The sequence below is a fragment of the Aspergillus japonicus genome, assembly GCF_003184785.1.
Source record: "Aspergillus japonicus CBS 114.51 unplaced genomic scaffold BO86scaffold_83, whole genome shotgun sequence".
Taxonomy (NCBI): Eukaryota; Fungi; Ascomycota; class Eurotiomycetes; order Eurotiales; family Aspergillaceae; genus Aspergillus; species Aspergillus japonicus.
Window position 1 is genome coordinate 50,715 of NW_020291720.1, and position 11,736 is coordinate 62,450.

Below are 11,736 nucleotides of genomic sequence, written 5' to 3' on the forward strand. Positions count from 1 at the left end.
TACAGTACCATATCCACAGCCCCCACCTCCCCCATCAGACCACAACCCAGCCTCACCAAGCATCACTCACATCCACACATCCCTCAGAATCAGATCTAAGCCTGCGCTGCGAACCCGATTCTCGGGCCCTGCGAGTCGAAGACGACGTACTGGCTCTTGAGGAAGACGTCACCCAGGATGGACAGACCGAGACCCTCGTTGGACTGGATGCCACCGTAGCAGGTGGAGCTGCCGGTGGTGATGGGGGCGTAGTTGATGTACTTGCCGGGGACGACGGCGGTGTAGGAGCCGATCTTGACGCTGAAATCGGGCAGGGAGGTGGAGCAGGCGAAGACGTAGCCGCCGTAGTTGTAGCTGTAGGAGGCGCCGCGCACGCTGCTGTAGTAGGTGGAGACGATGGAGTCGTCGAGGAGGATGAGGGTGGTGCCGGTGTCTGTTCGCCCCAATCAGTATTTGAGGGGGGGGGGGGGGGAGAGGGGGAGGTGGCAGGGACGCAACGTACCAGCAATAGCAGAGAACGAAGAGGAGTGGGACGCCGAGCCCACGCTGTAGCCGCTGGCGGTGAACTGCCAGAAGCCCTGGGAGTCGTCGACGTTGGCGTAGGTCAGCGAGCCGGTGTACTTGGAGGAGTCGATGAAGCCGAAGTCGTAGGTGCCGGCGGCGTGGTACTTCAGGTCGACGGCGAAGAGGGGGCTGTCCAGGCTGGACTTGACGGTGTCGAAGAAGGTGGTCTGGGCCCGGGGGGAGACTGCACCGCGGGATTAGTACAGGTGAAGATCCAGCCGAGAGAAGAAGACATACCCGTGTTGATCGAGCTGAAGGCCAGACCCAACAGACCGTCGGTGTCGGTGTCCTGGACGAACTCGGAGCTGATGCGGCTGGCGGCCTCGACGGCCTGGCTGCTGGCCGTCACCGTGCCGACGGTGACCTTGTCCTTGTAGACGTCGCCGCTGGCGGAGCTGCCGTCGCCGTAGGAGATGCTCCAGCTGTAGCCGGACAGCTTCTGGGCGGTGCTGCCGGGGGTGTAGATGCTGTGGCCGGTGCGCGACGAGGCGGCCAGCTCCGAGGAAAACACCCAGAGGTCGGCGGATCCGGTGTCGAAGTCCAGGTTCAAGGTCGAGCTGCCCACGGTGACGGGGGTCAGGTAGGAGACGTCGTTGGCCTGGGGGGTGGTCACGACGCTGCCACTGACGGCGGCGGCCTTGACGCTGGCCGGCACCTGGGCGCCGTACTTGGCCAGCGCGTTGGCATACAGACCCGGCAGGTTGACGGTACGTCCCTTGCTGCCCTCCTTCTCGACCTGCTTGACGGAGAAGTTCTTGACGGGGACAGAAGCCTGCGTCTCGGCCAGGGGAGCCGCGGTGGCGGCGGTGGTCAGACCCAGAAGAAGGGCTGCAGCCTTGTTGAGGACGACCATGGTGGGAGATGTTCAGGCAAATATCACAAGGAGGAAGAGAAGGAGAAGGACCTGCTGCTGCTGTGCGGTTGATGCTGCTGCTGGATGAAGAAGAGAATCTCAATTGACGCGGGTTTCAAAGTGCTCTTTATACCTTCTGCAGCCGTGCTGTACATGCTCAGTCCTTACACTCTGCATACATCCTCATCCACGCACGAGTGCTCTATCTCGCCGAGTGTATACTACCGTCCAGGGTAATATCGAAATGTCTCACTCCCCTCAATCACGCCAACGGAGACCGGAGCACCACCAATTCATCAGGAAGCAAAGACCGACGATCATCGCCGCTAATCTAGTGGGGGGGGGGATGGTCCAATGGCCAGCCTTATCCGCATGAGGTTATTCCCCCCGATTGTCCGGCAGTGCGCCAAGCACGAGACTATATGACTAGGAACCACTCACCGGCGAGCGTCAGACTGCCCGTACCTGGCAATCCTTCGTGAGGAGCTTGATTGGGGATAAGAACTTCTGCAGTCTTCACCAGAAGACCAAGAATACCAAGAATTGCTTGCGTCAATCCTCACGCTCCAAGTCATCGCCACCCCCCGTCTTCTTCAAGGAATATACTTTTAGGTGAAGTGTATGGAGGTAGGGTTGTGGGAGAGAGACGGACGTTCGAACGGACTCCGGAACACTCAGGGATCTTTCTTTCCTTTCCGTTGCCCCTCTTCTGTCTGGTACGGTACCTGAACTAGACTGTCTCCAAACAGTCAGGACCCCTTGCGAATAGAGTCAGTAACTCATCACGCACTGGAAACATTATAGACCATCTTGAATTTAAACCCTCTTCGTATCATAGAAAATCCGCGACGATCGAGTATCCCGTACAGAATAGATCGAGTTCAGTAAGTACAGTACCCCAAGTAAACCCTAAGAAGCCCTAACAACGGTGCTTCCCGGCGTAGTTCCAGACCGCAGCCAGCCACGCCCAAGTTACTCCAAGACCCTTAGACTATCTACCATCTACCTATCTACAGAGTAATAAATCAAGTTAAATAAACTAAACTGAACCAAAATGCCCAGACCCAACCTCCGACGGTGCTCCCGACCCCTGTCCTTCCGAAGTGGGTAACAATCTATGCAATGCAACATAACCTAAGCCAACCCTCCCTCTCATGCGTTGCGCAACGGAGAAGTTCGACCTCGGCCTCGGCAGCCTCCGGTTTTCATCAACAGTACCCCCCTCACGCTTGCCTTCAACAACTCGAGAGTCAACGCTAACTAACAGTCACTGCAACGCGGCGGCCAATGGCCACATCGTCGACGACCTTAGGCTAGCTGCAAGTCCAACCAACCAACTTAACCCAATCCCATCCCCCCAATCACGACCCGTCGATCCCCACCCGATCGGCACAAATCCAAATCCTGCAGGGTCTGTCTGATGCAGTGCCCTCTGATATGCTTCCTGCAGGGGCGAGGGGGGGGGGGGGGGGGGAAATTACCTACCTACCTAGTACGTAGCAAGGCTGCCCGCGGGCTGCAGCAAATGAGTGAATGAATGAATGGATGACTCGAGACCCTGATTTCCCCCCCTTCCCTGGCCCACACTGCAGTGCACTTCTCTCCATTCCTTCTAGGAGTGAAAACCAACCAACGGGACTCCGATTGAGAGTCGCTGCTGATAAGAAAATGCATGGGGGGAGCTGAATACGGAGCATTCTCTCCTGAATACTGTCGGTGTCAGGGTCACATCGCTGCTTTCGCGATATACCAATGGTATTGAAGAGACGGGGTTTTGTTCGGACTTCAGGAACAAGTCATTGTTTAGCGCTGTTGTGAACTTTGTGAACAAGAATATGAAGATGAGTTATTGGACCCTGGGATTTAGATTAAATGCCTATAGTAGGTGTATAGTAGGTGTACAGTGCCTCCTACCTCCTACCTCCTACCTGCTACCTGCTAAACTATTACCCCCCTCTTGAACCCCCCCCACCCTACCCCACCTCACCAGACCCCGACACCACAGGGACTACTGGAATCAACTAACATACGTACCGTAAGTATCAGGAGATATCGCAACTGATAAACCCCTGATAACCTCATCCCGACTAAAAATGATAACAATGCGTGAGGTAACCGGGTCCCGAAATGACGCATCTGAGACCTGCAGCTGCAGCTGCAGCAGCAGTAGATTGTAACTACAATACAATACAACCCCAGACAGACCTAGCTAACTAGCTAATCGAGATACACACACATACACACACATACACACAAAAACTATAATATCGTAATTCGTACAGTCATACCCCTCGGCTCTGCATCTTATCTCATAATTACACTCCCCCCCAAAAATACTTCGTATCTCACGAGGACAAAAACTGCGAGGGGAGGTTGGCGGCCGCGGCCGCGGCCGCGGCAGCATCACCCCCCTCGGGTCCAACCCCAACGCCGTCATACTGTTCATTGAGCAAAACCTCCAACATGTCGAATTCCCCCACCATCGGTCCCGTGCCGCCCAGCCCCTGGTCCACCACCGCGGTGGAGCTGTTGAAGAACTGATCCAGCGGGAGCGCGAACCAGTCCGGGAGTCCGCCGGAGGTGCTGGGGTTGTTGTCGGGCATCGACTGCGACGCCGTGACGTTGTTGTTGTTGTGGCTGTGATTGTTGTTGTTGGTCGTCGTCGAGGCAGCAGCTACTCCCCCTTCCATCTCCCCTGCAGGCGGGGTCGCGCTGGGGTCGTAGTAGTTGTGGTACATGGACGGCGGAGGGGGCATGAACGAGACGTTGATGTGCGAGGAGTTGATCGACTGCGCCGGAATCGCCGCCAGGGGGTCATGCACCGAGGAACTCATGCTGGTCCCCGTCTGGCTCGTCCCGTCGACATACCCCAGGTTCTGCGCCGGCGTGGTCTGCTGCGCCGGCGTCCAGGTGTGACTGGACCCCTCGCGACGGCCCGGGGCTCCGTCGCGCGGCCGCGGCGACTGGTGTCGTGACACCGGCGCCGACGGCCGCTCCTGCTCCCCGTCCCCACCGCGGTCCAGCGGCGCGAACCGGAGGAAGCGTGTGCGGATACTGGTCGTCAGCAACTCTAGCAGTCGCGCAATGGCATGGTTGAGGTGCACGTCGTCCACCACGCACGTCCGCAGCGCCTCGATGGTGCGGTCCTGGAGGTCCAGGGACACACGCACATCATCCTCCTTGGCACCCAGAGTGAAGGTCTAGGGATGCAATGTCAGCGCGGATTCCGTCGGCGCCTAGACGCACACTGTACGTACCTTGAGAATGAAGATCATCCCCGACAGAATGCGGAAACACGTCCGCACCGGGGCGTGCTTGAGATGGTCCCCGGGGACAAGCACCTCCAGCACCGTCTGCAAAATCTTGCGCGATGCATCGACCACCTCTTGAATGTAGGGCTCGTTGACCCGATACAGCTCCATGAGCACGTGAAACCCAACACCGCTCGCCGACGGGCCCGCAGTCGGTCGTGACATCTGGCTCTGGGCCGCTTCGTTCGTCATCGTCGTCCACCGATCCACCACCGCCTGGAGCGCCAGGGAGTTGACGTAGAGCCCTGGGCCGTCAGTCACGATACCTTAGAACACAGCACAGGGCAACTCACGGGTATACTCATATTCAATCATCAGGATGTTCCTCATAGGGGGCGCCACTGATGCAATTAGCATCTTTCATCTCAGACCCCAAGAATGACACTTACAATCAATGGTATCGATGTTATGTCGCCATTCCCTCAAGAAAGGCTGGAACCGATCGATCTGATCCCGGTACCGTCCACTCCGGATAAGCTCCGAGGTCTGCTCGTTCGACGCGAAAAGCAGCTGATTGCTCTGATACATGATCTTGGAGATGCCGATCCAGCAGTCATGCATGCGATCGACGATGGTATCACTGCCCTTCGCGCCCGTCACGGGAGTCGGTTGAATGTCACTGGTCCACTGCGGAAGGGGTAGCATAGACGGGATTCCCAAGCGGCCACTGCTCTGCGTGATGTAGACGAGGATCAGACGGCGGAGTCGGCGTTTGCGGGTCTGCTCGGATAAAGGTTCGACGGCAGCTTTGGCGTCGTTCTTCTGATCGAAGACTCCAAGCTCGAAGGCCAGCGCCTGCGCGGTACTCAGCAGCATCCAAGCCATGCGATCCGACCGCCAGGCGGGTTCGAGCCATTTCTGGAAGGCGAGCCGACCCTCCGCAGCGTTGTTGGGGGCACGATTCGCCGTGTTCTCCGTATCCGTTTCCAGCTCGCGCTCGTATCGACTCTGCGTGTGAGCATCCAGATCCAGGAGAGCGTTCTCGTCGTCACCCGGGGGGAAATGGAGATTTCGAGGATGCCAGTCGGTCAGGATCAGCAGCGCTTCGATGGTACCGAGCGACCGCAGATTCCCCTTGTGGTTCCCCTTGGCAGAAGTAGGCGCAAGGTCGAACGACCTCGGCCGGCTGATCCCCATGCCGTTATTGTCAAATTTCTCCTGGCCCCAGAAGAGACGCTCGATCATACCGCGGAGATACGACCAAAGCCGATCGTGGATGTAGAACGCCCGTGTATAAGCCCCGTCGCCTTTCGGCTTCATATGTCGCGACGCGGTCGTCAAGATCGCCACCGCCAGAACCGGCTCATCCGTAAGCAGACTCCGATGCGTCGACGGGTGCGAGAAGTCCGGGATCACGATCGGACTCAAGGGAGCAAGGTGTTCGTAGTAGCTGCCGTATCCATCAGTACGAGGGAGAGTTGTCCACCAAAGCAACCAAAATACATACTATGCGACGTAGGCCATAGCCTCTTCCACCGACAGCCAGCCGGCCCGAACGAAGCGCAATCGCGACCATGCCCGGACCGCATCTACGAACCCGGGGTCCGGCGCATTCTCCGTCGCGTCCGCCTGCCCACGCCCATCCGGATGCTGCGCACCTTCCATCGCCCCGGCGCCACCAGCCTGGTAATAACCACCCCCAACGGGGACGGTGCCGGACCGCTGGGGTCTCGAAAACGATCCGCCCGCACTGCGCGGAGTGCCCGCCTGGGTGAGCGGAGACATGGGGGAGTTAAACGAGGAAACCGACTGGCGCGCTCCGTATCGATTCTCCAGACTCTGGCGATTGAGGTCTTCGGTGCGCCCAGCGGCTTCGGACAGGAGGTGCAGGGCGTCGTGACTGTTGCTGATGGCCGGCGACAGCAGCTCGACGGCGGTGCGGTTCATCATGGGCTGGCCGCCCTCGAGGCTAAAACTGGGCGCATGGCTCCTCTCCGCGGCCGAGAAGACCGACAGACGGTTACTCCGCGCATCCGCAAAAAGCGCTGCTGCGGGCGTGGACTGGGGTTTATTGGTGGAGGTGGAGGTCGGATTGGTGGTGGAAGTGGTGGGGGTGGTAGTAGTGTAACGCTGATGGTGGCTGCCGACCGATGGTGGTGGTAATTGACCAGCCGTAGGTGAGCTTTCCGACCACTTGAGTCGCGGATGGCCGGGGGTGTGATTGTTGTTGTCTAGCGCCGTACGTGCCGCAGCAGCAGTAGTGGCAGCAGCAGCAGTAGCAACCGAAGAGGACGCATGCTCCAGTGAGGGTATATACGGCGAACCATCGCTGTTGTTTGAGCCGTGGCTGGAGATGACCTCTCCGACCATCATCCGCTTATCGCGACGAAGGGCATCCTCCGTCTCGTCTGCGTCCGAGGGCTTGCGCTTGCGCCTCGTCGCGGAGAACTCGCAACGTTTGCTTTCGCGGCGACATCGCACACACGGAGGAGGACGGGGATTATCCACGCCTGAGGAGATGATAATCCAAGAAATCAGTATTTCTCCAATACAATAAACATTCGCGACCGCATAATTCTAGTGAGAATTCTGGGGAACACAAATGAAAATGGTAAGAAAAAAATGGAGGGGAGGGGATCTCTCTTACTGCCAAGGTCGCACTTCACCTTGCGCTTTCGGCACGGGTCGCAGGCCTGGTATCCACGACGATGCTGAGACTGGGCCTGGGACAGGGACAAGGACTGGGACTGGGGCGATGGAGACTTCTGACTCTGGTCTTGCCCGTTGTGCGAATAGAGAGGCTCCTGAGGGCCGGTATTCGCAGGTGCTGCCATGATGAGTCTCCTATGTCGGAGTACGGACAGTGACCGAAAGGGCGGGAGAGGGAGGAGGAACAATAATAATAAGGGAGGACGGGGAGAGAGAGAGAAAGGCCGGGAACAGCAACAGAAGAACCAGCAGCAGTAGCAGTAGCACCACAACCGTTTGTTGTGGTCTTTCTGGCCCCAGGCAGCAGCAGCAGCAATCTTTCCTTTCTTTTTCCCTTATCTCTCTTTCTCGCTTTAGTCCTGCAGTGCTCTCTGATCCTCTCACCAACCCAACCCACACACACACCCACTCACTCACTCACTTTCCCTCGGAAAGTTTACCTTAGTCTCTCTCCAGAGACCGCAAAAGAAAGGCAAAGAAGCCAGTGGAGATGCGACCTTCTCTCAAAATGCGGAGAATAAGAGAGAGTGAGAGAGTGAGAGAGAATGGAGAAAAACAAGAAATCAAGTTTCAACCATTGAACAACACACTAATTCTCCTTTTCCCCCAGAACAGTAGCAACAACATTCATTCATTCATTACATTAACTTAGGCCCTTCAAGATGCACCATCTCGAACCAACACCACCCGGACAGTTCTTCCGTCAGCTGAGAATGCGGGGTAAAAACAAATCGCCAGCCTCTGACTGAATGCTGGCTTGTATCTGTTATCAATCGTAATCCCAATAAACTCCGGGCTAGCTATTCCTACTCATCATTGATCACGGGATCCATAACCGCCTGGATGGGGGGAAAATGACCAGCGGTGACTGCCGAATGTACATATGCTTCACGGGCTGCATTGCAGGTCGGTCAATAGTCTTTCACATCCTACAGATACAGTGGATACCCAGGACATCCAACTGGATCATATATGTACAGTACACGAACAAAGCTGGGGAGGTGAGAAAGAGACCTACCGCCCTCATCTGTGCAATGGCCGTCTGCGATTAGGCGGATCAAGGGAACTGAACCAAACCCCCCAATCACAGTCACGCTAATCCAAGTGATGCAGCACTCCCCAATGGAATTCATCCGATAGAAGAGAATTTTAGACCAAGAGAAGAAGAAACACAAAACAGACTCATGTCTTACGCCAACAAGTAGAAATATTAGATAATATGCGCCCACCTCCCCCTCCCCGGGATTTACAAAAAGGGCCAAGCATTCACTCCAGAGTCAATGTTGGCAGGCACTTGCGCTCTGCTCAGGCAACCGAAGACGCAGCCGTGTCGGGGAAGCTAGGGATGGTCGTCGTCGGTTTGGTCCGATCAATCACCAGACTCCCGTTCATCTTCGGGGCGGGACTCATCATCGCCTTGCGAGATACGACCGACGCGCGCGTCGCCACGCTGTCTTCGCTGCCGCGTCGAGACATGCTGGGTGTCAATCGTCCTGGGAGAAGCCCGCGGATGCCTCCCGCCTTGCGAGCCGGAATCTCCGACGTGCCGGCCGTGAGCACGTAGAGCAGATATTTGAGATTAGGAAGGGTATGGCGGATGTCCAGGACGCGTAGACCCTGTATATTCAGCAAGAACTCGATGTTCTTGTTCAGCAGAAATACGCCGTACTCGAATCGGTACTGCACGCTGGCCGGGTGGAGCGGGAAGGTCCTCTGGGGCAGCGATGCAGACACCGGGTCCTGGATGAACGAGCGCGACAGATACGGATTGATCGGGTAGGGGATCGGGGTGGAGAGATAGAAGGAGAGAAGGTAGACTAGGTGGGCGGTATATCCAAGAGCCGCCGCCACCTCATCGCGGTCGACGTCGGTAAAATCCGAGTTGGGTAGAGCCAGGCCTGCGATGGTGAAGGCAAGTGGTTTGTTGGGGATGGGCTCGATCGGGTAGACCGCCAGCAAGTCCTCCGAGATACGCCGGATCTGACCCTTGGAATCCTCGGTGTTCTTGTCCAGTAGCCTGGCACTTGAGCTCAGTTTCGATTGCGCATCGGGAAGGTGGCTCTTGGCCTTGGCTTGGACATCACGCCCATGCTCCATGGCCACTCTTCTGGTCTTGATGCTATTGACCAATTCATCCCTTCGCCTTGCAGCACTGTGGAGATGCTTGCGCTCGGCAGCAATGGCATGCTTGGTGACGGCGAGTTTGTTCTGAGCCTGCGAGAAATTTCCGGCGGCGGTCACCCCGCGCTGCTCCCTCTCGAGGATCGAGTTGATCTGCGCCTCAATCCGGTCCCTGGTCGTGAGCGCATCCTGGATGCACTCGTCCAGATTGGCCAGTTTCATGAGCGCCTCGTACGACGAGGTCGACATCGCCACGCCATCTGCCGCTTTGGCGTGGTGTACGGGCACAGCAGCCAGGACCGGCGGGATATCGGTCAGATTCGTGTACACACCGTCGGCAAAGTGGAAGAGGATGGAGTTCGCCGGCAGCGGCTGATGGAAGCTATCCAGCGACTTCCCCAGGAACTGGAGTGACTGCAAGCATAAACGCAGTTCCACCAGCAGCACAAAGTCCCCCATTGCTCGGGTCTTGGCCCAGAGCTTGACAGTCAGATGATCCCGTCGTGACACCGAGGGACCGCACATGTTGAGATCGAACGACCGGAAGCTGGGGTTCGTAGCATGCTCCACCGGTTCGCTCACGTAGACCGGCTCCTCGATCCCGTCGCAATGGAGGGAGAACCAGGTATCAGCCATGCGACTGCTGGTAATCTCTTCCAGCTTCGTCTGTCTCGCGCGAGGGTTGGGAGCATTCCAAGGCATGGTATTCCTCCGATGCCATTGTCGCAATGGGGGGCCTCCTGCTGCTGCTGCTGCTGCTGCTGCTGGTGGTGGTGTTGTTGCTGCCTGCTCATGACTCCCGGAACGATGGTTGGTGGTTCCCGACGACTTCAGATCGGTAAAGGAGCGCGAAGGGTGCAGGGAATGGTTTACATCGGCGATCGGGACTTTGGAAGGCGACTGCAGGGAATTGGGTACATCTTCGTCATCAATGGGTTTCCCGCGAGGTTTGGGTGGTGGTGGCGTGACGACGAGGTTGCGAACGGAAATGCTCTGGAGATGTCGCAGCTTGCGATTCTGAACAAGACAGTAGTCAGTTGTCTGGCCCGAGGATATACACAAGCAACATAACACGGCAAGAAGATACCAGAGGGAAATGCCAAGGTCTTTCACGGCGACCGCCTGCATTGTCATCGGCCATCGCGGGCAGGTCAAAGGGAAAGCAAGGCAAGCTTAGCTGTCGCACTGCGAAGGCGGTATTGATCCGATCATCCTAGACAAGGATGGAGTAGAGGAAGGGAAGAAGGATCAGATGAAATGACGACAATTAGAATTGGGTATCTAGCAAAAGCGACTAGCTTCTTAATTCCACAGTCAACAGAAAGAGAGAGAGAAGAAGAGAACAAGTAAAAGAAAATAAGTATCGCAAACGACGTAATGTGCTGGAGTGAGGGGAAGAGAGTGCAGTGCGTAAGAGCAGTAGCAGCAGTAGGGAAGCTGATCGCACGCCGCAGCGATTGATGCAAGCAAGCAGACGGAGTGCAGCAAACACAAGGTGGCTTAACTGTCGGTCGGTGGTCCGCCCAGAAGAAAGGCGGCGGGCGGAATCGACCGCCCCGTCCGTTCGGGGAAACCGTCGAAAAATTGATCCGCCTTCAAGATCTCCAAACTGCCTATTCGACTTTCCCAGGTGTGTGTGAGAGCCAACTTCAACAAGAATTCACCACCACCCCACCACCCCACCCCATTCCACCCAATTGCTATTCCTCCTCCGCCCTCTCTATCGAATCCCGGGAATATCTGATAGAGTGAAGAGAGAGTGACCACGAACCCCCTCGAGTCTCCGCCTCCCCCCGACCCAGAGAAACAGACACCCACACAACAACCACCGCGCAAACCCGGGCCGCAATGGCCACCACCGCAGCCACCAATGCAGCAGTCCCCAAGCGCGGCACGATGAAGAAGATCTTGCAACCGATCCAGAAGGTCCTGGACCCGACCAAGATGGGCACATGGAACGTCGTGCGTCGGCCTCCGATCGACGAGAACACCGTCATCCAGGGTCGGCGCCGCGACGCGCAGTCGAACGCCTTCAAGACACATCAGGTGTTGGAGGGCACGCGGTTACGCAAGGCCCTGAACTCCCTGACCCACGGCAAGAACATCTTCGTCTATCACAACATGCGGACCAACCAGGTGGTATACTCGTTGACGAGATATTTGGATGTGAGCACAACCCGAACACCACACTCCGCGCCCTCCAGGCATCAAACAAAAAAAAAACAGGCAGAAAAAAAA

The 11,736-nt window shown here is 56.9% G+C and overlaps 4 protein-coding genes across 4 annotated transcripts in view; 1 reads left to right on the plus strand and 3 right to left on the minus strand.

Annotated features, from left to right (window-relative positions):
* Window positions 1-46: 46 nt before the first annotated feature.
* BO86DRAFT_348314 (pepsin-like aspartic protease) lies at window positions 47-1,435 on the minus strand. Its single transcript, XM_025669312.1, has 3 exons — window positions 802-1,435; window positions 503-748; window positions 47-433 (listed from the first exon to the last, which is right to left on the minus strand). Exons 1-3 carry the CDS (start codon window positions 1,415-1,417, stop codon window positions 96-98), a joined length of 1,200 nt encoding a protein of 399 aa, XP_025522882.1. The 5' UTR covers window positions 1,418-1,435; the 3' UTR covers window positions 47-95.
* A 2,176-nt stretch (window positions 1,436-3,611) lies between these two features.
* BO86DRAFT_413480 (Zn(II)2Cys6 transcription factor domain-containing protein) lies at window positions 3,612-7,562 on the minus strand. The gene is made up of 6 exons (XM_025674745.1): window positions 7,316-7,562; window positions 6,176-7,178; window positions 5,118-6,118; window positions 5,022-5,069; window positions 4,675-4,973; window positions 3,612-4,617 (listed from the first exon to the last, which is right to left on the minus strand). Exons 1-6 carry the CDS (start codon window positions 7,500-7,502, stop codon window positions 3,763-3,765), a joined length of 3,393 nt encoding a protein of 1,130 aa, XP_025522883.1. The 5' UTR covers window positions 7,503-7,562; the 3' UTR covers window positions 3,612-3,762.
* Window positions 7,563-8,270: 708 nt separating this feature from the next.
* BO86DRAFT_348322 (putative UV radiation resistance protein (UVRAG)) lies at window positions 8,271-11,030 on the minus strand. The gene is made up of 2 exons (XM_025669313.1): window positions 10,586-11,030; window positions 8,271-10,515 (listed from the first exon to the last, which is right to left on the minus strand). Exons 1-2 carry the CDS (start codon window positions 10,637-10,639, stop codon window positions 8,683-8,685), a joined length of 1,887 nt encoding a protein of 628 aa, XP_025522884.1. The 5' UTR covers window positions 10,640-11,030; the 3' UTR covers window positions 8,271-8,682.
* Window positions 11,031-11,101: 71 nt separating this feature from the next.
* Window positions 11,102-11,736, plus strand: part of BO86DRAFT_413483 (mitochondrial 54S ribosomal protein mL67) — a gene marked incomplete at its 3' end in the record, with an annotated part of 1,590 nt that continues 955 nt past the window's right edge. Inside the window, exon 1 of the mRNA XM_025674746.1 lies at window positions 11,102-11,664. Within this exon, the coding sequence (XP_025522885.1) occupies window positions 11,347-11,664 (318 nt within the window). The 5' untranslated portion in view covers window positions 11,102-11,346. The remainder of the gene's footprint in view (window positions 11,665-11,736) is intronic.